General features: G+C 41.2%; 1 protein-coding gene across 2 annotated transcripts in view; it reads right to left on the reverse strand.

The window, feature by feature from the left end:
• Positions 1 to 4,011: 4,011 nt before the first annotated feature.
• The window catches only part of PKIB (cAMP-dependent protein kinase inhibitor beta), a 72,707-nt gene continuing 52,063 nt past the window's right edge, over positions 4,012 to 24,655 (reverse strand). For both annotated transcript variants that reach the window (XM_048491977.1, XM_048491969.1), the window contains exons 2-3: positions 7,753 to 7,930; positions 4,012 to 6,499 (exon numbers count right to left, since the gene is read on the reverse strand). In XM_048491977.1, the coding sequence (XP_048347934.1) occupies positions 6,414 to 6,499; positions 7,753 to 7,903 (237 nt within the window). In that variant the 5' untranslated portion in view covers positions 7,904 to 7,930 and the 3' untranslated portion in view covers positions 4,012 to 6,413. The remainder of the gene's footprint in view (positions 6,500 to 7,752; positions 7,931 to 24,655) is intronic.

Genomic DNA, 24,655 nt, shown 5'->3' on the forward strand with positions numbered 1-24,655 from the left:
GAGATGAATGTGGAGAACTAATATAGGGGAACTCCCCACACTACCATCTTCACCTAAGGACATTCTCAGCTTCTGATGCCTCACGTTGGCCCCAAGTTTGACAGAACTATTTTTATTAAACAAAAGAAATGGAATAGTTCATCACAGCCACTGGTTTTTAATTTATATAGACAGCGGCTTTGGGATCCAGTCTGCCTCAAAAGCAAGCAACTTGCAAAATATGTACACAATGCTTGATTGTAAACATTTTCCTGTATTCTTATATTATGCCTGACTGTCCACATACTTCTTAAGGAGATACTTGAAGGTTAACATTTATTTCCCAGTTCTCGAGTGTTAAAATCAGGCCATCCAAGTGGTTGTGTTGGGAAACACTTATTGTTTTGAGTCACCTGGGCTGGGAGCCAGAATTGAGGACAGAGCTGTGGCCAGGTGACTGTTAGCTTTGCTATTCCCAAACTGCTGGGGAGGATGAATTGAGGGTGCTGTGTGAGAGGACGCTATGTGTGTGAGAGTGGTGCTGGAAATTTGCTGTAGGGGGGCTGGTTGATTGTTGATCAGTGTGTTCCTTTGTCTAGTTTATTGCTGAGTATGGAAGGTCTGTTTGTCAGGGGTTGATTGTTGGCCCCACCTTCTGCTGTTAAGTGCCTGTAAACAGACTCTGAAATCACATTCATGTCAGCTCCAGTATCTATTTTGAATCCCAAAGCCAGACCAAAGATGTACAAAGAAACTACCCATGGGCCAATTATGGGCTTGGAGCTGCTGAATGGTCCTCAAAATCACTGGTCAGAGGCACCCTCTTTAGATGCAACTGATCTTACACAATTAGTGTGGCAAACAGTAGCAAAATGTCCCATTCGTTTGCACTTGTAGCCCTCTGCAGCCTTTGCACAACACTTTGGTTCTCTGTGCATGCTTTTTCCCACAACTACATACTTAGGGGACTTGGAGTGCAGTTGCTTAATTGGCTCACCAGGGTACTTCTGGAAAGGTCTGGGACTTCTTCTCAATGGGGTGGGGTGTTTAGGAAACTTTGCAGTCCTAGAAACCTTTTGGAGTCCTTTTGGAGAACTCTGTTCTCAGACTTGTGCTCCAACCAGTTCAGAGTTTCTAATTAGTTGAAAGACAACATCCAAAGTAAGGTAGCTTTTGAATTGCAGCTTTTGAGAAAGGTCTGTTTCTAGAATACCCATGATTAATTGGTCTCTAATATTTTCATTTTTGCTAACCCCAACGTCACAAACTTCTGCTTGTTCATGCAGCCACCTTATATAAGCTTCAGTATTCACCAGGCTTCTGTGACCACTGGTGAAAGCAAGCTTTCTCATGGATAAGGTTGTGTTTGAGCACAAAATATTATTCAAATTTTCCTAGGACTAGGTCAAACCTATTCTTATTCCCTTCTGCTGCAAAAACAAAAGCGTTGAAAATCTGCTGGAAGCCAATAGCATACACTGATTTTAGGAGAATTGAGTATGCCTGGACTTCTTCTGCCTTCTCAATCATCTTAGTGGCAGGTCTATACCTGGAGAAATGCTGTTTCTGGGCAGATCATCCAGCAAACTGATTGAAATCCAAGGCTTCAGGTGGGGAAAACGTTGCCATTGTTTGCTGTGTCTGTTCTCTGCCCTCCTCCTAGGCCTCAAAGGGTGTGTGTGTGTGGGGGGGGGGGGGGGGCAGCAGACCTTCCCAAAACAGCTCTGGAGATTACTGAAGTTCAAAATTCTGACATCATGTTGTGATGGATGGCAGGACAACCATTTACAATGAGAACAAGTAACAGCTACTCAGAAGCACTAATTCTTAACTCTCCTGGTCCCAAATCCTTTTCTAGTTTTCTTAACTCCACCCATCAATTCCAACTCTTAAAGGTGCATATCATCACAAAGGACAAGGAACAATGGATTCAAACTACAAGAAAATAGACTCCACTTAAACATTAGGAAGAACTTCCTGATTGTAAGAACTGTTTGACTGTGGAACAAGCTGCCTCATTTTTAAACAGGGAGTGCTTTGATCATGTGTTCTTGCATGGCAGGGGGTTGGACTGGATGGTCCTTGTGGCCTCTTCCAACTCTATGGTTCTACTAAAAACATATTTATGCTGCAACCAAAAGCTCTGCTCGTAACCGGAGTTTGATCCTGATGGAAATCAGTTTCAGGAAGCCAGCTCAAGGCTGACTCAAACTTCCATTCTTCTGAAGGTAAGTAAAATGAGAACCAACTTGCTGGGGGTAATGTGTAAATGACTGCAGAAGCAGATGGCAAGTCATCCTATAAACATAGTTTGCTTAGAAAACGTCATGATATGAAATCATCCTGTGGGTCAGAAATTATCTGGTGCTTACACAATGGACAACCTTTACCTTTTAAAGCGATGAACAATTGAAACCATTAGAACAAGCTTTTAAATATGTGTATATATAGTGCCATCAAGTCACAACTGACTTTATGGTGATCCTGTAGGATTTTCAAGGCAAGAGACAAACAGAAGTAGTTTGCCATTGTCTGCATAGCAATTTCTGGCATCCTATCCAAATTTTAACCAAAGCCAACTCTGCTTAGCTTCTAAAATCATGTTAGCCTGGGGTATCCTGGCCATTGAAAGTTCTTAGGTCACCCCCCCCAATCTGGTCTCTAACGGATTGGTACTAAAGAAAATGGAAGATGGCTATCTCTAAGAATGAAAAAGGCAAAGGAGGAGGATTTGAAAATGAGTTTGTCATTTGTAAAAAAATATTGTTTTAAAACTACATGTCGCAAAGCCAGACCTGTACTGACATTCAATGCGAAAATGAAAAAAAAGTATCTTTTTTGCCAATGTATTGACCCTGTTGGATTTTCAAGGCAAGGGACTTTCAGAGGTGGTTTGCCATTGCCCGCTTCTGCAAAGCTATATGTCAATAAAGATAAGTATTGTTATTCTTATATGAGCCTCTGTACAGTGCAGGGGGGAAATGTAGAGCTGTAGAGTACTCACACACCTAACTCTAGTGTGGATTCCCAGTCTCAAACCCCTAAGTCTGCTAGGCCTTCAACAGGCAGTGTGGGATAATTCACTTCAATTGGGTGTAGACTGTCACCTAGTGGCTGGAATGAGCAACATGCAGTCTCAAAATAATTTCTGCAGCAATTATCTGTATTAACAAAGTAATCTACGTAGTGTGACAAGAAAATGATTCTTGTCTTTGTCTAGTGACAAAGATGTCATAGATGTCAAATATGTCATAGTTGTGTACTCTGATTCATAACATTCAGTCTTGGAAAACAGATGTATAGAAGATAACTCAGTTTATAAGAGCAGATGAGATCGCAAGGGTTCAGCTTTAATTTGTTAGTGTAAAGTGCAACCTGTTATTTGTGGTAGATTTCTGACAGGAGTTAAGAGAGGCTGCAAGACAAACTGAATGAACACACAGCCTGACCACAGCAGTCCTAATGGTATATAGCAAATGATTTCTGTTCCCAGTGGTGGTGCACTCTGGGGATAGAATAAATTGCTTAAGTACTGCTGTGTAGTAATAGAGAGGAAGGAAGAGCCCCTTGCCTTAGGTGTAGCTGGAGGTAGGCTGGAGTTGCATGGTGCAGACTTTATATCTGGAGAGGCAAGGTGTAGCTGGGACACAGACCAGTGTTGCTGTAAAAAAAATTCTTCTTCTCTGTCTTCATTTTCAAGGTAATTCATTATAACAGAAAATTGCTGAATAACCAGTATGTATATTTGTGCTAGCAGTGGCCAAATTGCTTTTAGGTCACCACTGGACAGATATGTATCAGCTGTGTCTATTGATGACACATGCCATCTAGTGGCTTTTCCTGGTATAGCCTGCCCTATTCTGCCTCTGTGATATACTGATTTATCAACTTTGGGTAGACAGGTAAAACCAAAGGTTTGGCTGGTAAAACTATCATTGTGGCCTGCCCCCATCCAAAATATTTTGTTCCTGTATCATTGGATAGCAGAATGATTATATAGTGCAGACTGTAAAAATAATATGTGCAATATGCTTTAAATAATACAACCTTTATTATAAAACATGGATCAAACCTTTGGTACAGGCATACTCTACAAAGAAGGAAATGCTTTCACTGTGATGACTGAAACAGAACCAGTCATTAATCAATAACTCCACACCCTAACTCAGATGGAAAGCTTGTGTTCGGGGACCTTGTGAAAACATGAAAGGTAAAGGACACAACTGAGCAAAAGAGATTTCGTTTTTATGCTGAAACAAACCCAATTTAAAATGATTTACAAATGCCACAAGATTACATTAAAAACTTATAGACAAACAAAACATCAAGATCATTTAGGGTCAAATTACAAGAAAGCAGAAGTATTGGGGCGGTGGAGAGAGGATGTCGAAATCTTCCCCCTTCTCAATTTTCTCTAGCAAAATACTTTACCAAATTTTATTTTACTCCAAAGAGAAAAATAACATTTTTATGGGGTAAAAAGCATGGGGGGGGGGCACTTTTATCGAGAAAATGGTACTAAGAGGAAGGCTAGATACTGGCTTCCTCTGTTGCATCTCCATTCTCTCCACCTTGTTGCATTTGAGTTTGAAAAAAAAGTTGGGAGGTTAATCACAGCTATCCCTGAAGAACATACAGTTTGGCCCAGAAGACGTCAAACATGAGAAAGGGGAAGTCCAGTCAAAGGAATTTGAAACTCCCAGGTGATCTCAGTGCATCCTGATATTTTGAAAGGATGCTGGGGGGGAGCATTTTTCCTTTTTCTCTGAACACCTGTACATCTCTAGTGGGAGTCCAAGCTTCAGAAAGTCTTTATGACGTTACAGACGTTACATTCCATTTCCTTTAAAGACTAAGCAGCCTAGCCTGGAACAAATACAGTATATTCCAGATTCTGTGGAAATAACCTCTGATGTTTGGGGAGGTAAATGGATAAAGGAAATGTTATTCAATCAAGAAGGGCCTTTCTAGCCAATATCATGATAAATGTGCAGTTTTGGAGAATCCAAAAGCCTTTTTTCTGTTTCAGACATCCCATTTAACAGCTCACAGTCTGTGAAGTTCTATTGTTAGGGTGAGATATTTACCAGCAAGTGCATCTCTTACCACTGTGGTTTCTTTGCAGGATATAGTTATGTAAGAGTCATCGAAACCCACAAGATTCTGGTTATGACATCTTTCCAGTATCCTCAAATGTTGGGCTGGATCCTAACCATCTTTTCTGCTGGCACATTCCACTGCTGCAAAGAATGGCCTGTTAAGACCAGAGTCTCCTCAAGGGTGGAAGAGTCTTCTGCATCATTGGAAGGTTCCAGAAGAAAGTGCCCATATGCAGCAGAATGGACTGCTATTATCCAGTGCAGTTCATCATATTCTAAAGTGCGGGAGGCTCTACTGATTTGGAATCTGGTTACTGTACCACTGCGGAGCTATGAAACTCTACAGACAAGTGCTGAACACTACTAAGACAATGTCTTACAATTCCATAACCTTTTGCCCTTTTAAACATATTTAGAAGAAGAGTTGGGTTTTTTAACCTGCTTTTCCTATACCTTTAGGGAGTCTGAAAGTAGCTTACAATTACCTTCCCTTCTATTCCCCACAATACCTTGTGAGGTAGGTGGGGCTCAGAGAGTTTTGAGAGGACTGTGACTAGCCCAGGGTCACCCAGCACGCTTCATGTAGAGGAGTGGGAAATCAAACCCCATTCACCAGATAAGAATCCACTACACTTAACCATTACACCACATGGGCTCTTCACTTCTTTCTATGGTGCCTCTTTAAGAATGGGATTCATATGTCCCAGTGGTTCTCAACCTTCCTAATGCTGCGACCCTTTAATACAGTTCCTCATGTTGTGGTGACCTCCAACCCTAACATTTATCCATTTTACAGATGGAGAACACTGATGCAGAGAATCTTAGGCGACCCCTGTGAAAGGGTTGTTTGACCCCCAAAGGGGTCCCGACCTCCAGGTTGAGAACCACTGATATATCCCATGATGTACATTTGTTTTCAAAAATTTAGTAAATAGGCTGCTCAACTGCACCCTGGTGAACCATACATGCATTTTGGATATTGGCTCTGGATCAGGTTTAATAAGGTTTTTTAATTCATTTTTCCTTGTCTTCTGATAGGGTTCGAGTTGATGTTTTTGTTGGTTGTGCTTATTTATTTACATAGTCCAAAATAATATGGTGGAGCTGATTTCATTACAGGACAGAAAACAATTCTAAAACCTTAACAGATATTCAGCAGATTGTCACTAACTGTGATTTGTACATGGATACATTGCTATCTGATGGCCTGGGTAACATCAAGAATCCCTTAAGCAGCCTCTCTTCTCACCCAGAAACCAATCTTGTGTCAGAGTCTGGCACAGGTCGGGAGCAAAATTGGTTGGTGATCATCATAAACCAAGCAATCCTTAGACATTAAGAATCTATGCCTTTTCCTTCTGCTTCTTGATTTTCCATTGCAGCGTCAGAGGATGAGGTTTCTCCACCTTCAGCTCCTTCATCTGAAGAAATGTGCACAGGAGAAAGAACATATGAGATGAGCATGGAATAGCTGGGCCACACCATCCAGAACAGTATTTTGTTGTTACATGGATATGTGACTGCAGAATTTAGATAATCTGAAAAGACACACAATGCATTTCAGATAATATTAATTTTGCTGCAGGACCACCTTGCTCAGGTAGGTTCCATCTCAGGAGTTGTGTTTTCATAGCCAACACTGCTTATTGTGCCTTCATGTAGGCAGGTGTGGACAGTCTCTGCCCACTCGCACACTTCTTTGGTGGCAGTGATCATACTGGTGGAACAGCCTTCCTGACTGACGGAAAGCACCCACTTTGTTAACCTTCAGGAAATGATGTAATAATACACTTTTCAAGAGTGCTTTTAGCTGATATTTTAGGTTTATCTGTGACATCATGACAGATTGACCATAAAATGTTTGAATTCAAGAAGAAGAAAAAAGGTTTTGGATTTATACCCTGTCAGTTCTCTCCTGTAAGTCTTAAGGCAACTTACGAACACCTTCCCTTCTTCTCCCTACAACTGACACTTGTGAGGTAGGTGGACTGATAGTTCTGAGAGAACTTTGACTAGCCCAAGGTCACCCAAAGGGCTTCATATGGAGGAGTGGGGGAACAAACTCAGTTCTCCAGATTAGAGTCCACTGATCTTGACCACTATACCCCACTGGCTCTCTAGTTTCCAATTACTGACATTTTCAAATAATCACTATGATTTTAAACTTGTGCTAGCTGCTTTGAGTCAACTTGTGAAGGGGAAATACACCTCAAGTAAGTAATTAAATGTGTAACTATGCAATCCTAAACAAAATCACATCCTTCTAAGTCTATTGAAGTCTGCTCTGTAAATTATACAATTCCCTTTTAGCTAGCTGTAGATATACGATCCTTCCTTTCCCCCTAGTGTTTCAGTTGTTTTATCCTTTGCACTTATTCTAAGCTTTCATTTTACCTTGCTTCAATGACGTATATGTGTGTTAGTTTTAACAGCTTTTAAGATATTTTAATGTGAATGTTTTAATTTGTTAGCTACCTTTGTTGTCCCATGGGGGCACAGAGGTGGGGTGAAAATCTTGCTAATAAGTAATATAAATATGAATTAAGCAGCCATTGCACTTAATTATAAAATGGCCCACAGGCTTCCTACCAAGTTGGCAAAGTCACTAAGAAGCAGAGAGATCTTAACAGACAAGAAGGGTAACTCCTGGTTCTCAGAAATGGGCAGGCATTACCTTCCGACATGGATAGCTCAGCTAGTTTAAGTGGCAGTTCCGATGTGCCAGCTCCAGCGGCAGAAGAACCTAGGATGTCTGGTAATGCATTTCGGCGACCTGCTCTTCCCGATGCCGCAAAATCTGTGACCACAGGCTCCACATCAGTCATTTCTGACTTCTTTCCTCATAGCAACATCTGCCAAAAAGAACACAGTTTTTTAAAAGTCCCTCTAGTTCTACAGTAATGAAAGGACATGAAGAAATTCTGTTATTTAGCAGAAGAATGTCGTTTGTCTTTTGTGCACTGAAATGTCAGCTGGCTGAGGAGGCACTGGACCACTTCTTCCTCAGTAAATGTCAGAGGCCTCAATACACCAAGGCTGAAACTTTATCCCAAGAATCAATTTCACTTTTCCTTTGACACTTCCCCTTTGTATTTTGACCACCGAACATACAAAGCATAATAGAAAAGCCACAACATTAATTAACAGAACAAAGAAAGTCACTTGTGGACTTCCCATGAGACTACTTAACAATACATTCTCTCTCTGGGTACATTGAGAGCAGGTTTACCAATCAACAGAGAGGGCATTCTACTATATTATCTTGTCTCAGAGGGGCACTTCATGAACTCTTTTAAGCTGAAACAAAATCTCCCTAGAATTGAAACTAGGTGCAGAAAGAGGGCTTTGTTTAAAAAAAGAAGAAGTCAAAGATAATGCTACAACTGGGCATTTAAGCACTGAACATAATAAAAGAGGCACATATTTCATGTTATGTGAATTTTATATGGAAGCCCATCTTTCAGAAGAGACTTTGCAGTTTTAACATGAGATACATATTGTTCTAAAACCTAGGAAGTACATATAGATAATTCAAGATAGGGGAAGAAATTAGTATTATTGTGTTATCACATAACTGCAGGGAAGATTCCCCAACCACTTTTGGAAGCTGTCCCATCACTGCTAGACTACCAAAGGCTCTTCCACAAAGAACCAATAATGCTCATGTGCAGAATCAGAGGTGATATCCTCACTGGCGATTAATCCTGAGATAGTCACCTGAACTATCCAGGTTCCCCCGAGATCTCCTCACAGCTGAACCACAGAACACAGATCAGCCCCATTTCTGGCGCTCCTCCCTCCCCTTACCACGGGATTTTCCTGGACCTGCTTGTATATGCACCTTTTTGGAAAAAAAACACTCCAATGGGAGCTAATAGGAGATGGGGGCTACACATTTGAGGGTCCATAACTTTGGCCCCCATGAACCAAACTTCACCAAACCTGGGTGGTATCATCAGGAGGGTCTCCTAAAGATACTCTGAAATGTTGGGGCTGCTAGCTTAACAATTGCACCCCTGACAGCAGGCACCCCCCCCCCCCCAAGGGGCAGGCCTAGATGTCTTCACTAGAAACATGCTGCAGTGAGGATGTTGGAACCTGGATGAAAAGGTGCCGATTCTTTTGAAACTTGGTTGTACCTAGATAAAATTTTCAGTGGGAATTCGGCCAGAGTTGTGACAATCAGATCCCACAAACAGGAAAGAATGCAGCAGAGGACAGAAGAGAGGCCAAGTGCAAACTGGGTGTGTGGATTTCTATGCTGAGAATCTAGATAATAAATACAATACCAGATTCCCTCCCCCCCAAAATGCCCATGTCCAGTTGGACTAGCCATGGGCATATCCTTTAGCCAAGAACGTAGGTAAGGGGGGGGGTTCCCAGATTTAACTCCCCGCATTACATGTTTCAAGCTCCGCCCCCTGTTTGTGGGGTTTTGTATTTTTAAGTGTTTTTTTTCAGTTTCTGGCCTGCAGGAGGCACAGTTTTTAGACTAGCAGCACCAAAATTTCAGTGAGTTTTTTTGGAGACTCTCTTGATGACAACACCCAGGTTTCGTGAAGTTTGATTCAGGGGGTCCAAACTTATGGACTCCCAAAGGGGGTGCCCCATCCCCCATTGTTTCCAATGGGAGCTAATAGGAGATGGGGCTACATCTTTGAGGGTCCATAACTTTGGCCCCCCTGAACCAAACTTCATCAAACCTGGGCGGTATCATCAGGAGAGTCTCCTAAAGATACCCTGAAAGTTTGGTGCTGCTAGCTTAACAAGTGCATCCCAGACAGTTTATCCCCCAAATTTCCCCAGATTCTCCTTTTAAATCCACCCCCTTCGGCATGGATTTAAAGGGAGAATCTGAGGTCCCCAGTTTAAACATTGAAAGTGATGCTGTTTCAGGGTGGGGAAATAGTTTTAACTGGGGACCCCAGATTCTCCCTTTAAGGTGGGTTTAAAAGGAGAATCTGGGCTCCCTAGTTTAAATACCATTGAAAATGATGCTATTTGGGGGTGGATTCCAGCATGACAGTGGCCGCCCCCGAACCTACCCCATAAAAAAATCTATACCTACATCCCTGCCTTTAGGCCAGATTTTAGGAGAGATATTGTATTGAAAATAGTACTGAATTGGAAGCCAACGTAACTTAGCTTTTACTTTGTCCTCCACATTTGTATTTTGGCCTTCCTCCAAGGACCACCAAGCAGTTTACATGGGTCTCCTCTCCACATCTAATCTTCTGAAAGTCAGATTTGGCTGAGAAAGGATGACTGGGTTAAGGTTACCCATAGGGAGCATCTTTGCAGAACAGAGGTATGAACTGGGGTCTCCCCACTCATAGCATTTGCCTGGGAAGAGTGATTCTGTTAGACTGATTCTTTGAAGCAGCATTAGCTGGCATTAACATTAGGCCTATTGGAGGTACAGTAAAAGGATCTTTGTGCCATGCAATCTCTAAAGTTCAAAGTTGTCATGGGAGAAAGGAACTGAGAGGTTCTAATCAGGATTTTCCTTTGCTATAATGCTGTTAGCATTTCCTTGTGGGAGTCATAGTATATCCCCCCCCCGGGGGGGGGGTTGGGTTTTTGTTTTGTTTTTTGCTTGGCAAACCGTGGTCCTGTTCTGTTAGCTTGGACTGTGATAGAACAGATTGTATTTCAGTCTTATCAGTTTTGTCAGGGAGCAGCTTGATTTCATGTAACTCAGACAGAAAATCTTCCAGGTGATTACTGCAGTTTTACAGATGAACTTTATTTCACACAATCACTGTTCAATTAGGCTGAAAACATAGTTCCCCTCTTTAAATGAATCATTAATCAGTCAAGTGTCTAGTAAATTTGGTACCCATAGAAATCACACTGGCGTTTTTCCCCCATGGCCACTAGGAGCTTTCTTTTAAAAAATGAAAACAAAGGTTTTCACTGCTAAACTGTGAGTCACAAAAAGTTGGCTCAGAAATTATCTTTAGTTGTGAGAGCCATTTGCTCTTCCATGATTTTTAAAATGATTATTATTTAGAAATGTCTTTTTTGCAAAATATCCGAGTTGAATTAAGATGAGAAATGAAGGGATGATGCCACACTGGAAAAGGAATTTTTAAGTCAGTGTAAGGTTTAAAGACTTCATTTCTGATATTTGATCACAGTAAACTTGTACATATTGAACCTTCCCCTCCACCGTCACAAACTATTCTTATGAGTCATACTACATTAACTAAAGTCCTGTTAAATCAAATGTAAGTTCAGATCAAAATTTATGTGGCTCAAATGCTTAGGTCAAATACTGGCAGGAATACAATAAGGGGAGGAGAATCACTTGTTCTTTTTAGAGATACTGGACTATTTGTCAGCTACTTGTCCTGTCAGCCAGCCTAATTGGGAAAAATGAGTCAAAGGCTGAGAGCTGAGTTCATTTTACACAAGAAATAAAAGAAACTATATCTCTTGAGCATCATCATTATGGCCTACCTCAGGATCAAAAATTGTTCAGAGCAGGTTGATATGAAGAGTCCTCTGATGAGAACTTTGGTTTTGTCAGTGTGCCAGCTCTTCTCTCCATTTAAGTTTTATGTTATTTTCTAGTCTCCTTTCTCTCCACCCTTCCCTCTGAGGGCCAAGCTGCTTGATATATGTGACACATGCTGGATCACGGTTATTCAACTGGACTCACAGAAAAAGGTACTTCAGGGGGACTTACCTAAAATGCTCATTCACTTGGTACAGCAAGGAAGTTTGGAGAGAGGGGAGAAGGAGCTTTCAGTTTCCCCTCCCAATACAGTTTTGTCAGCAGAAAGGAAGGTGGGGGAAGCTTTTTGTCCTATTTCTCTAGCTGTAAGTGTCCTTCCTAGGTCACATGGAGCCAGAAAACAGAGGCAAAACCCCCTTTCCCCAGCTTCATTTCCACAGTTGTGTGTGTGCAACAATGTGTGTGTATGGGGGGGGGGGGGACTGGAAGTTCCTTCTGCCCTCCCTCAACTGCAGTGCTGAGTGAATGAATGATTTTAAAGATGAGTTCCTCTGATGGACCTCTGACTACAAATCTAGTCACATACCCACAACTTGGCCTGTTTTTGGTATATTGTGTAGTTAAGACTGGTCTACACATATAAGTATGTTCTGCTACTGGGGTGGGGGAGATTTCAAGAGATGCATATTAATAGCTCACTTGAGAAAGGAAACAGTTCCTTTGGAAATGTCATACAGCTCAGTTGCTTTCCCTTTACACAGGATGTGGAATGGAACAGCATTACTATGTGCCATATTTAGATTGGTTCTTCCTGAAACTTGGTCTCTTCTTGTGAAAGCCATATTCTTCTTGATCCCCTCAAAGAGAGGTCTACATTGCATAAGGCAAAGACAGCTTTGAGTTGCCACATGGGGGCACCATTTCAGCTTTCAATAGAGGTGAGGACAAAGCCTAAAAGGCTTATGCTTGGATATATTTAAAATCACATTTGTTAGGATTGTTTCTTTATAGATCAAAATAATTCAGTCATATAATCAATGCAAGGCCAATAGTTACCTCTCCCTTATTTTTTTCTAAGAAAATGTATTTGTGATTTTTGGCATGTATACCGAGCATAAATAGGACAACTTGCTTGTAACAGTAGTAGTCAATGGTTAGCATCAGCGGCACAGATGCTATTGAGAAATAATCAAGTCTCAAATATTTTATGTTTCATTTTGTTTTAAAATATTTTATTGTTGAATTATTTTGATTTTATTTGAGTAGCTCTGCTTTATACTGTTCTAAGAATCAGCATGGGGTAGTGGCTAAGAACAGCACTCTAATCTGGAGAATCCCCCACTCCTTCACAGGAAATCTACTAGGTGACCTTGGACCAGTCACATACTTTCAGAACTGACCCTGACTAGTATTTGAATGGGAGACCTCCAAGGAATACCAGGATCCTGATGCAGAGACAGGCAAGAGCAAACCACCTCCAAACATCTCTTGCTTTGAAAATACTACAGGGTCACCATAAATCAGCTGTGACTTGACCAAAATAAAAACAAAAGAAAAAAGACAAGAACCAGCAGTATTCTAGAATCAGAAGTCCTTTTCTGCAGTCCTTTTCTGAGACAAGCTGTTCAAGTACAGGCATAATAATCAGTGGTGTAACAAGGGTGTATGAGAGGGCTGGCGCTCTGGGTGCCACTTGAGTAAGTCACATGGGGGTACATTTCGCAGGCTGGCCCCTCCCTCCTGAACAATTGCACCCCACCCCCAAACTCCACATGGAGTTCAGGGGCAGGCACACAGTTGAAGACTGAACCTGACTGTGTTCAACTGAGTTGCACCGCCTTGCTTGCACCCTGCCTAACTCCACAAGCCTGTTTGATGCCTGCAGTTCAAAACTCAACCCAGCCAGGCCAAACCCAGCATCAAACTGAGTAGTCAGTCTAACCAAGTCCTGCTTTATACTGCCAATCAGATAGCTTGGGGGATCACAGTCAACAGTATAAAGCTGCAGTTGGTCAGACCAGTTTGAGGCTGGGCTCAGCCAGGCTGGCTGGGTCAACTTTAAGCTGCAGGCTTTGAGTCTGCAGTTAAAGATCTACCAAGCCAGGTTGAGCTCAGCCTCAAATTGAGAACAAAATCTGACTGGCTCCAGCTTTATATTGCTGGGTCTGCTCCTCAAGCTCCACTTCTGAAGGTCAGGTGGAGCTTGGGCAGGGAGGCGGGCAGTAATATAAAGCTGAAGCTGATCAGACCCAGCACTCATTTCGATGCTGGCTTCAAGCTGGCTGAGTTGAGCTTTAAACTGCAGGCTCAAAGTCTGCAGTTTAAACCTCAGCCCAGCTGACCCCAGTGTGGAACAGGCATGCCCCACCCCTGAATTCCGCATGGAATTTGGGGGCAGGGTGAGTTGTGCTTGCCCTGGGAATGATTTTAGGCACCTAAACTCCTGATAGTATTCAACAAACAGGAAATTATAGAGCAGAACTACAAGCCAACTCCCTCACTTCTTTTTCTAACGTGAGCAGCTGAATTTCCTTAAGATAGCACATATTCACCTGTAGGTCAAGAACAATACGTTTACACCAGACTTCCTGTCCTGATCCCATAACCCAATATGGGCCAATGCTGTTCCTATTACCCACCCTGTACACAGAAATGTTGCCATGCTAGTGTTACCTATTGTGGAAAGGTAACAGCATTGGTAACTGTATTGCAGTGACTTAATAACTCTGAAGCATTATTTGGAAATGAAATTTGGTGTTAGAGGAGATTTTTTATGAATATCGTGAACTGCCAAAAAGAAAACAGGTAGTTTCTACAGCAAATAAAATCTGAACTCTTGCTGGAAACTGAAATGATTACATTGAGGTTATTGTACTTTGACCATATTATGAGAAGATACAAGTAACTGGAAAAGAGTTTTATACCAGGAAAAGTTGCAGGAAGCAAGACAAGAGGAAGACTCACCATAAGATGAATTGACTGTATAAAGGAAGCCACATCCCTCAGTCTGTAAGACCGGAATAAGGCTGGTACAAATAGGACATTTTGGAGGTTGTTGATTCATGCAGTTGTCATAAGCAGGAAGCAACTTGACTACACTTAACACACACACATTGGGCAACATGGTTCAGAGGAACACATTCATTATGAGAAACATTTTTAGTCACCAGCTAACTTCAAAAACTACGTTTCATCCTTTGAAAACCACATCCCATTCCTAAAATCACAGGCAAACGCAAACAATTACTGCATGTTTAAAGCTTACCAAACTATCCAGACAACATTTTAGTGGGCACAGAAGAGGTTCTTGCAGTGACTGAGATACCAGATGAGATCAAACTAACTCCCTAAACAAACGAAAAGTCAAAAAATACTTCTGGAGCCCGCCAAACTTTAAAAAACCCAGTTGATATAGCTTTTAGAATCCCCCTTTTATTTATTTATTTTATTATTAGTTTTATATACCGCCCTCCCCCAGAGGGCTCATTTTAATCTAATTCAAAAACTCTCCTCCCTTTTTGTCTCTGATGACCTAGCCACATCCATCCGTGTTCCAGAACCTCCTGATAAGAGTAGTGTAATTAACTCTATGTGGAACTAATTTTGAAAGTAATCTGCATGCTTTAGCTGAAACAAAAGGAGAACATTCAGAAATAAGGCAACTTTCATTTTTGGACTATGTGTAATAAAACTGTATAATAGTATAGAAGTATAATAGTATAGAAGAGTCGCTCTTTATCAAATATAATTTTCAGGCCTAATCTCGTGTCCCACAGCGCAGATTATCAAAGATCAAATGTCAATATATATGTAATAATGGATGATTAAAACCATCTACCATATTTGTAGAAAAGAACCTTTGCCATGCAAGCTCTGCTTCAAATGCATATGAAAATGCTGTTTCAGGGATAATTATATTCCTTTTGGTTAGGAGGAATTAAATTTCTGGTTGATCTGATCAAAAATCAGTGCCAACAAGAACCTGAATATATAAACAAGGCAACTCAACAAATATGTACATCCCATGTGTACAAAATCTTAATTAAATCGAGCAACCCCAGAGCAGCCATTTAAGATAGCAGAAGGCACCTGTTGAAACCAAAACAGATACTATCAAAACCTTTTAAATTTCATTTTATGTTGTGGCATGGGTTATCATCATAAGATACAATCCCATCATGTATTCTTCTGCTACACAACTGTGATATCTCCATAAGGCTGTCCTGCTTTTATGATTTAAATGAAATTATCAACAGAAAAAAACCTGTCTCATATCAGGGCTACTCACCATGAAATTTGATTTAATGCAATTCTTATACAAAATAACCTTATCATTAATGTGTCTACTTGAGGTCTGCTAATTAGAGTTAACCATGTCCAGATACATCGGTGCCAAAAACCTCCTTTGCATCTGGATATTTTTGAGAAGCCATTACAGCATACTGTCCAAGAGAGGCAACACAGACTTGGACAACTCCATCGTTCTTGGCTTTGAAAAATCCACTTATAGCAGGTGTTAAAGTTCTGCCAGGATTAGGAGCTATTATGTAGTGCCAGAATGGAGTGGAAGGGGCCAACTGCAGTCTTTCCACTGATAGAAATATTTCCAAGAGCAGTACACAGCTTACTTGCCCCTCTCCACTTTCTATGCCTCCTGAAATGCTGCCCTGGGGGCCAGGGACTTGGAGGATTCAAAGATCGGAAGCAATAATGGGAAATAATCATCCCCCTTTCACATACAGGAATTCTCAACAAGATTTAAAAAACAGCAAAGATGTCAAGAGTGGATAATAAATAATTGATCTGCATTTTTAAAGAGAACAGTCACCTTGGAGAATACTTTACAGTGATCATGAAGATGTTCCCAGAATCTGAACCTCTATGGTCTGTCTCCAAACAGGCCAAAATCCATAGGAGTTATTACTGTGCATATTGGAGCCACTACATTGCTGGTCCCCATATTCTTACCAGCAGCCACTGGGTTGCTTTCACATTCACTGCTGAGTCTGGAATTGTCATGAATTGTCCATCTGGACAACATACTTGACAATTTGTTCCATTCTAGTGTTTTCCTTTTCATCCACCGTTTTTAAGGCCTGATTTGCAGTGATATTTTAAAGCATGAAATACTATTGTAACTTCAGGCATTCCAGCATACAAAGTCAAACCACTATTGAAGGTTCTCAAGGCTGCTGTCACTTTCAATGTTCTTCCTTTGACTCCACGTTCTGCTCTCTTCCACGACCAGCCATGGCATTCATGGATCAATTGTTAATTACAGTTTGTGAGAGAAATGAAGTACTACTTTATGTTTGCGTGCAAAGTCACTACTGTTTACTTAGTGTTATTTTTTATGATTGTTATAACGCTACTACAATAAATACAAATTAAAACAATGATCAGCAACTTTCCCCACAAAGTGAGAACTGGAAATGATAGTTGATAATTGATTTGTGAATGCCATGGCCAGCCACGGAGAGAACGGTAAATAATTAACTGGGCTATAAAACAAAGGAACAAATGGGAAACTACAGGGAGAATCCAGATTTGCACTGAACAAGATTTACTTCTGACTAAACATATAGTTTTGTTTATGAGGCTGGACATTTGTGGATTTTTATGGAAAATAAAGTGCTACATTAAATGCTTTGTGAAACTCTGGTTTCAATTACACCTGCAGCCAGTTGCAGAATGGGGATGTCTGAGTAGTACAAAGGTGTCTAAGTCATGGAGCAGGGTGCACAGAGACCCATGATAGTTCCAGTCCATGGGCCACATACATGAGGATCCGGAATGATTCCTTGCAGAGAGGTCCTTTTTCCAGCGCCTCTTTTCTTCTGTGCTTGGAAGTGAATCATCATAAGCATGATTTGCTTACCAGAAAGATTTTTTGGCAGTATCACTGAACTGTTCAGAATATATACTTATGAGCCCTTTATAATATATTCTTTTTAATGATTAATATAAAGTGAACAGGGCTTGGGGTGTGTGTGACATTGAACCATTTAGAACTGATGCATATATCACAGTGTTGATATGCACTTCTGTTTTGGAACAGATCATTATCATACTGAATAAATAATATGTCTCTCACAGGGGAAAAGAGGAAAGAGGATTGGTCTACTGTTTATTGGCAGTACAATCATTCTCCACTCATTTTTTACTGAAGTTGGTAGGGTTGCATGGGGGCTGTCTTCTTTCTCATTTCTTTCAGTTTTCTAACAGTACCTTTCCAGCCAGCACTAGCAAAGCACTTGAAAAGAGAATTATTTCTTAGCCTTCTGTAATACAACTACAGTATATATCCTATATGGGCTAACATATATTCATCTCTCTGGTAAATCCAAATGTCTCTTGTATTTGCATTTAAAAACTCATGTCTCATATTTACCTTAACAAAGAGCTTGCTGAGCTATTTATTGCAATTTGTGCCTAATTATGTTAATAATATCTTTCTTCCTTTCCTGTGATTAAAATAATTTAACCTGTTAATTTTCCTTATTAAGTTTCTTTGGACTTTGATAATTATGTTTTTTCCCTCAGCTCCGTTTGTATTTATAGTGCTGTTCTGATCCATTCCTTTTTATTCTTCATTTCCTTCTTGTGGTGCCTTCAAACCGTATCCCATTTGCAATGAATTGTACCTCCACTGTGACACAATTATTGTCCCTATATTTCTTTCAAATTAACTTGTCAATGTTGTTTGCCTAGCCCTATAACTTCACTTTTCATCATGCAGATAGGAATTCTCTTAATTATCCTTACAGACATTCCTAACAGCCTGTTTATACCATCTTCTTTAGAAAATGCCTGTTGTGTAACCCCCTGATAAAGCAGCATAATCTTATACATTGATTATATAAAAATAAAGCCTGGATGTATACATTGTGATCTTTGAAGGACATCAGATGAGGAAAATAAATTGCTGAAAAATTTGAACACTTTATGGTTATCTTTATGATTATCATAGATTTAGTTCTTACTGCATTAATGTGATTTTAAATATGTTTTTGTATTTTTAAAGTTGTTTGTATTGTTGATGGGATTTTATTTAGAAGGTGCCAAGATGAAATTTTGTGGGATATAAAGTTATTAAATAAATAAATATTATTTAATAGCAACAAGAACCCCTGCTTTGAAAAACATATCTGCCACATGGGTTCAAATCAGGAGAGATAGTCCTTTAACCATGTGGGCCCAAGGCCATGAAAGGTTAACTGAGGCCTTTTCTGCACCAGTCATTTAAAACATATCCAACACATTAATAAATAGTTTCCTCAGACAAGTTCCACACTTCATTTCCCCCCGTTCATGCCAGAAATGTTTTATTTGTTGTTATTTTTATTTGTTGTTCTCGAAACCCTGTTTACAACAATTCATTTCCTTGAAAGGCTTCCAAGCCAGTTTCCCTTGCAGTGTGATCATCTTGAAACATTTTAAATTTCCTGCCAAAAAGCTGGTCTGCTGCTGAACTTTCCCCTCACCTCATTTTTTGTTTTCACAAACCAGTCCACTTCCTAAGTCTCTGTGCCATCATTCAGCTACCCCACTCACCGCCTCATTTCCTCTTAGTTTACAGCTTCCCCCTTGGAATCTGGGCTGCCATTTCTTAGCATCCCTTGCCCTCATTTGCTTGTTAGCTTTTTTAAAAACTTTTTTTGATCAACAAAGAAACAGAGGGATACCTCATCCCAGCATTGCTTCAACAAGCAAGCAATTTGAAATAAAAATTAGATGTGAAACGTTTTTAGGTGAATGTGGACTGAGGGGGGAGGATTGAAAACATTCTACAAATGTTTAAATTGATTTGTGCAGAAAAGACCTGAAACATGTTGTTTAGCTCCATGATAGGATTGATAGAAGGACCACAAACTTAATTCCACCAGCACTGGATAACAAAGCAAATTGAGCACTGAGAGTGGAAATGATTTATTGCCCATCAATTCACTGGGGACTAAAAATGCTACATATGGTGATTCACAAATGGAATGGCATGCTGAGCATGCAGTTGTGCAGGTGTGGTGTTTGCAAAAATGTTCATTTCTGAGACTCCCACAAAGAAAAGCATATTGTGGACCTGAGCTTCTAATGAAGACTGAATCCAAAACTTCCACTTCATTTGCTGATGTATTGTGTAGACATGCCAAAATAGGCTGAGTAGCAAGCATCCTGAAGGAATGACCCCAAGTGGTTTTAAAGAGGAAGAAATGAGACATGAATGGCCAGTACAGTGTTCACTAGAGTCAATGAAGACCTGCATGGGATAGGTTACAACTTTCCCCGAGAAAAAGTCTGTGCTGGCATTAGTACCCGACAGAAGATCTAATACGAAACAGTCCACTACATGGCAGCAGGGCCAGAGCGAGAGGGAACTGTGCCCAGGACAAGAGTGCCCTGTGCCCCTGCCACGCCCTGGAACGCCACGCCCCTGCACTGGCACGTGCCTGGTGCATCACGCCCCCCGCCCCCTTGGCACTGCGCCACTGCATGGCAGATACTGAATTTACCTTGATAAAGAGCTATGTTGAAGAAATTTCAAATTATTTGTATATGTGTTTTTACAATCCTTTTTTGAACCAGTGCAAAAAATGTGACTGAACCTTTTCAAACTAGGGAGGAATGCATTAATGAGCTTTCCAGCCTCTGAAGTTAAGATCTGGGGAAGTATAAGAGAATCAGAACTGAAGACACATCCTAACATGCCACTGGTTGTAGCTCTGCCTTGAATGACATGTGATTTCATTGCTTCATGCAACATGGGTTAGTAGTGAATATAGTTCTACTCTGGCCTAAATGAGAATTACAAATCTGTCTAATTCAAACATTAGATTCCTCAAAATAAACACTTTCTGATTTTCCATCATGAATCTGGCCAATCCAGCCTCACATCAGCATCTGTTCTAAATTAAGGATATTTCTCATCTCTCTTCCTGCCTAAAGGAGTACCAGTTGAACTGGAGCAGACGTTTGCTTGGTAGATTGTGCTTCACAGTGATCCTCCGGTTAGCTATGCAAACATGGGAGTTTGATTCTTCAGGGAAACTTATTGACTGCTACATGACAACTACAGAGTTGCAATGCTGATTCCCCACAAAACACTGTGATGTGTGGTTGATTGGTGGTCACTAAGGAGCTACTTGAAGCAAAAATTTAAAACAAATATTCTGCACTTTCGAGGTTTGAAATAAGGGACATCCATAATGTCCAAAACAGTTGTGTATAGTTCTGTGTGATCAATTACAGCATGGGATAAAAATACCTAAAAATTATTATTTTTTAAAAAATACAACTTTGTAGTGTCATACCATGGTTTTGTGTAAGGATTTTATGTAAATGAGGTTATGGGTTTGATCAAATGAAAGTGTCTGTGAAAAATTCTTGCCCTCATGGATCTTTCTTGCCCTCCTGCTTTGCATAGCAACCCCTGAGAAAAATCGATGCTGGAGGTCAGAAGACCCACATAGGAAAAAGTCACCCAGCTCGGGGGGCTGTGAGTGGAAATGGAAACTGTCCCCACCTTTCTGTTGCACTTGTGGCAGAATTAGGACAATTTTATCTGGCTTCTTCTCACAGGAATTCATTTGTGCATATGGGCCCCATGTAATATCTTCAGTATGGCCTCTCTTGGCTCTCCCCCATGTCTCTTCAAACATAGAAATGGCCCCAACGGGCTGGAACAATTTCAGCACTTGAAAAGGTTGGGGTGGGGGTGGAGGGAGTGCCTTGTTCTGCCGCATTGCAGACCAGGCCTTCATGGCATTTTAATTGCCCAGTTTAGGATTTAAAATGATGGCACCTTCCCTATATTGGACACAAGGACCAACGCTTTGTGTAGTTTGGCCCACAGATGCGGTTTTTCTGGAAAACAGTCCTCCTATACAGTAGCTTAGAAGTCTATAAATTTAGTGCTTTTCACTATACTTGCTGTTTAATGTTTCTATAATACACATATATCTGGCTTTTATTCTTTTGGAATTTAAAATATAAGTCCATATCTATCTGTTGCTAGAGATTTAGCAAACTGAGTTCTAATCAGCTTGATCCCTGGGCATTACCTAAGTGTTTTGTAATGTTCTGAATATAAAATTTACTTAATCTAGTCTTTGATGTGTCTACTTAGTAATGCAAAACATTTTTTCTCAGGTAAATATGTTTGTATTGAAGTCTTTGGTATTTTGGATGCCTGCAGGAGAATCTTAACCTTTGGAGTCTAGCATAAACGTAATGAAATTCAGCGATCCATGAACAAAAGGCTGCAAGGATCCACAGGGCCCCACCCTCTTTTCCCTCTTGCATCATGGAGGAAACAATTCCCACTTCCTCCCCCACTGCAGACCACTAACAGCTAGGATAGCTGTTAGTCCACACAGATCATGCAACCCCATGACTGAACTCTTCTGAAGCTGGAAAGGATTACTAAGGAAAGGGGAACATTGGAGAAAATTCTGACTATCAGCACCTTCCACTGTTGTACTGCCCAATGTATTTCTGCAACTCTGCAATGGGATGAGTCCAGGGACTACAGCAATGGATATATAATTTGCAATCCACTCTTTTCAACATAAAACTAACTTTTTTCCCCATGGGTTTCTGTTTATATTTACACAATTTCCTTTTATGCATGATTTTAACACAAATTTTCATTTGAAATATGTATCTATGCATGTGTGTACCATTTTGTAGTCATTACAAAATTTTGTAGCCCTCGCAATGTATAAAGTGCATAGAGGTAGGTTTTTGAGATACTTTACTGATTGGTATCAGTTGCAAAAAAAACAAGGTGATAGTTGTGGTAATGTCTCTTAAGCATGATGACAAAGTATATTTGCACTAGAAATATACCCAAATCTGTGCACAGAATAATACCCAGCAAGAAAATAATGCCTCCAGATTCCTCTCCTCCTACCTTGTGTTTTTTCAAAAGCTATAAGTACCTTATTTTTTTTCCGCAGTGTGGGAGGGAGCAAAAGTAGCATGGGGTGACTTATTTAAAGTGATTAAATAGTGTTTAATACTGCACCCATCCTCCAGGAAGCAAAGAATATTGTCAATGGGTGCTCTTGCCAATGTTGTTTTGGTAGGCTAAGAAAGCCTGTATAATATATTTTAAAATGAATAGGTTATTTTTTTTAAATCCATGCACTTACCTAGGTAGAAGAATTAAATTAGATACTATAGGATCTTCATAGGAACAGTATTTATGTATTTATTTGACATTTTCATACTCTTCCTTTCTGTATAAATATATGGCAGGCAATTTGCAACAATGGAATTCTGAAAAGAATAAATCAATATAATACCTTCACTTCTGGAAAACAATATTTTTTGGAGCAGCAACAAAACCAACTTTAATCCCACCCCCACCCCCCCTTCTGGATCAACTTCTGAGCCAATGATTTTTCTTTTTTCATTGTATTCTCTCTGCTAGATTTTCATTGTTTATAGTAGTTATGTTAAAACTAAAACTAAAGACCAATTAATATTGGTCTTAATCACCATAAAGATGCTTTGAAAATTCTCACCTTCAGAGGAATAACTAGGGAAAATGGAGCCTGGGGCAAAATCTGAGTTTTCTACACCCCCGGTTCTATTTTTCCTAGATTTTGCCCAGGATCCAGGAGGGTGCGGAAGGCGCACTCGATGCAGAGCAACTCATAGCTGATTACAGGCTTCCAGCTCTTGCAGTCCTCACGGAAGAACCAACACACCTCCTCCAGCCCCAGCTCACGCCCCACCTTGAAGCAGGCCAGCAACATGGCGAGGTGCCCGAGCAGCTGCCCATGCCCATCAGTCTGCTTGTAGGGCTCCAAGCTGGGAGGCACTGAAGGGCTGCTGCCATTCTCATTGCTACCTGCTTCACTGCCCTCGTCCTTGCCACTGTTATCCTCCGGGCCACCCTTGTCATCGTCATCCTTCTCTTTGCTGCCCTTGTCATCCGGCAGGCATAGCAGAGGAAAAAGTGGCACCCCTCCGCCACCCGCATCCTGCCGTCTGCCAGCAGGGCCCAGCAGTGGGAGCTGGTTGGTGTGGCGGCTATGGCACCTCAGGAGCAGCAAGGCCTTGTGGTGGCGGGCCAGGTGCAACAGGAGCTGTGCACAAGGAGGGAAGGCAGCGCACTGGGCCTCTGGCTGTCTCTCGCATCTCCCTCATGGACAGCCCAAAGGAGGGCAACTCCTGCCACCCAGCTCGGCCCCCTGCGCTGCCTCCGTGCTTTTGCCCCACATGCCTGTGCGCTTGTGGAAGTGGGCGGGCAGCTGCCTGAGGGAATTGGCTGGGTGACAGGAGTCAGCCTTCTTCGGGCTGTCCATGAGGGAGACGCGGGAGACAGCCAGAGGCCTGACACACTGGCTACCCTCCTCAACCATGGCTCTGCCTGCCTGACAACCAGCCTCTGCTGTGCTCCTGTTGCCCCTGGCCTGCCTCGTGCCCACCTCACACCTCATGAACTGCCCCTCATAGAAGGAGGCAGGGAGAGAGGGAACTGCCAGGCTCAGCAAGGCTAATGAACATTAACCGTCACAGCACCGTGAGCCTTGATTTTCCACGCCTCCCTCATGACTCACACCCAGGGACATGTGACTCCACATGTCCCTGTGGGTGGTACACCCCTGCTCACCTTGAAGTATGATTTCTTTGTGAAAAAAGAGAACATGCAAATGCCCACATGGGCACTGTGTTCTTGATCTTGTCCATAAATGTGGATGGGATAGATGCCATGAATTAGCATGTAAAGTACAATTAGCCTCCCATTGTCTCATCAGGTTTCATCTGGCAGAACAAGTTTATTTAGCTGTTTCTGCTCACCCAGATGCAACATACCTGACTGGAATCATTGAAGGACTAACTAGACATTATGTATATACAGTGCATAGCGGTGCTTGTTATTGAAAGGGAAAGTTGTTTGGGGAGGGGGAATTTGGAGCAGTAAAATAGCAACAGGGAGGCTTACAATTTTCTCCTCAGCCACCTTTCCAAATTGGGATCCCATGGGAGGGGGCAACACCTGGGAAACCAACGTCCCTGAAACATTAACTTTAGTGGATGGACATATATGAGAATGCAACCCATATCCAGCACGTGTTCACTTCAGATGAGTCACTTGAACAGGAGTCAGAAA

Source organism: Sphaerodactylus townsendi, linkage group LG01 (assembly GCF_021028975.2).
Source record: "Sphaerodactylus townsendi isolate TG3544 linkage group LG01, MPM_Stown_v2.3, whole genome shotgun sequence".
Taxonomy (NCBI): Eukaryota; Metazoa; Chordata; class Lepidosauria; order Squamata; family Sphaerodactylidae; genus Sphaerodactylus; species Sphaerodactylus townsendi.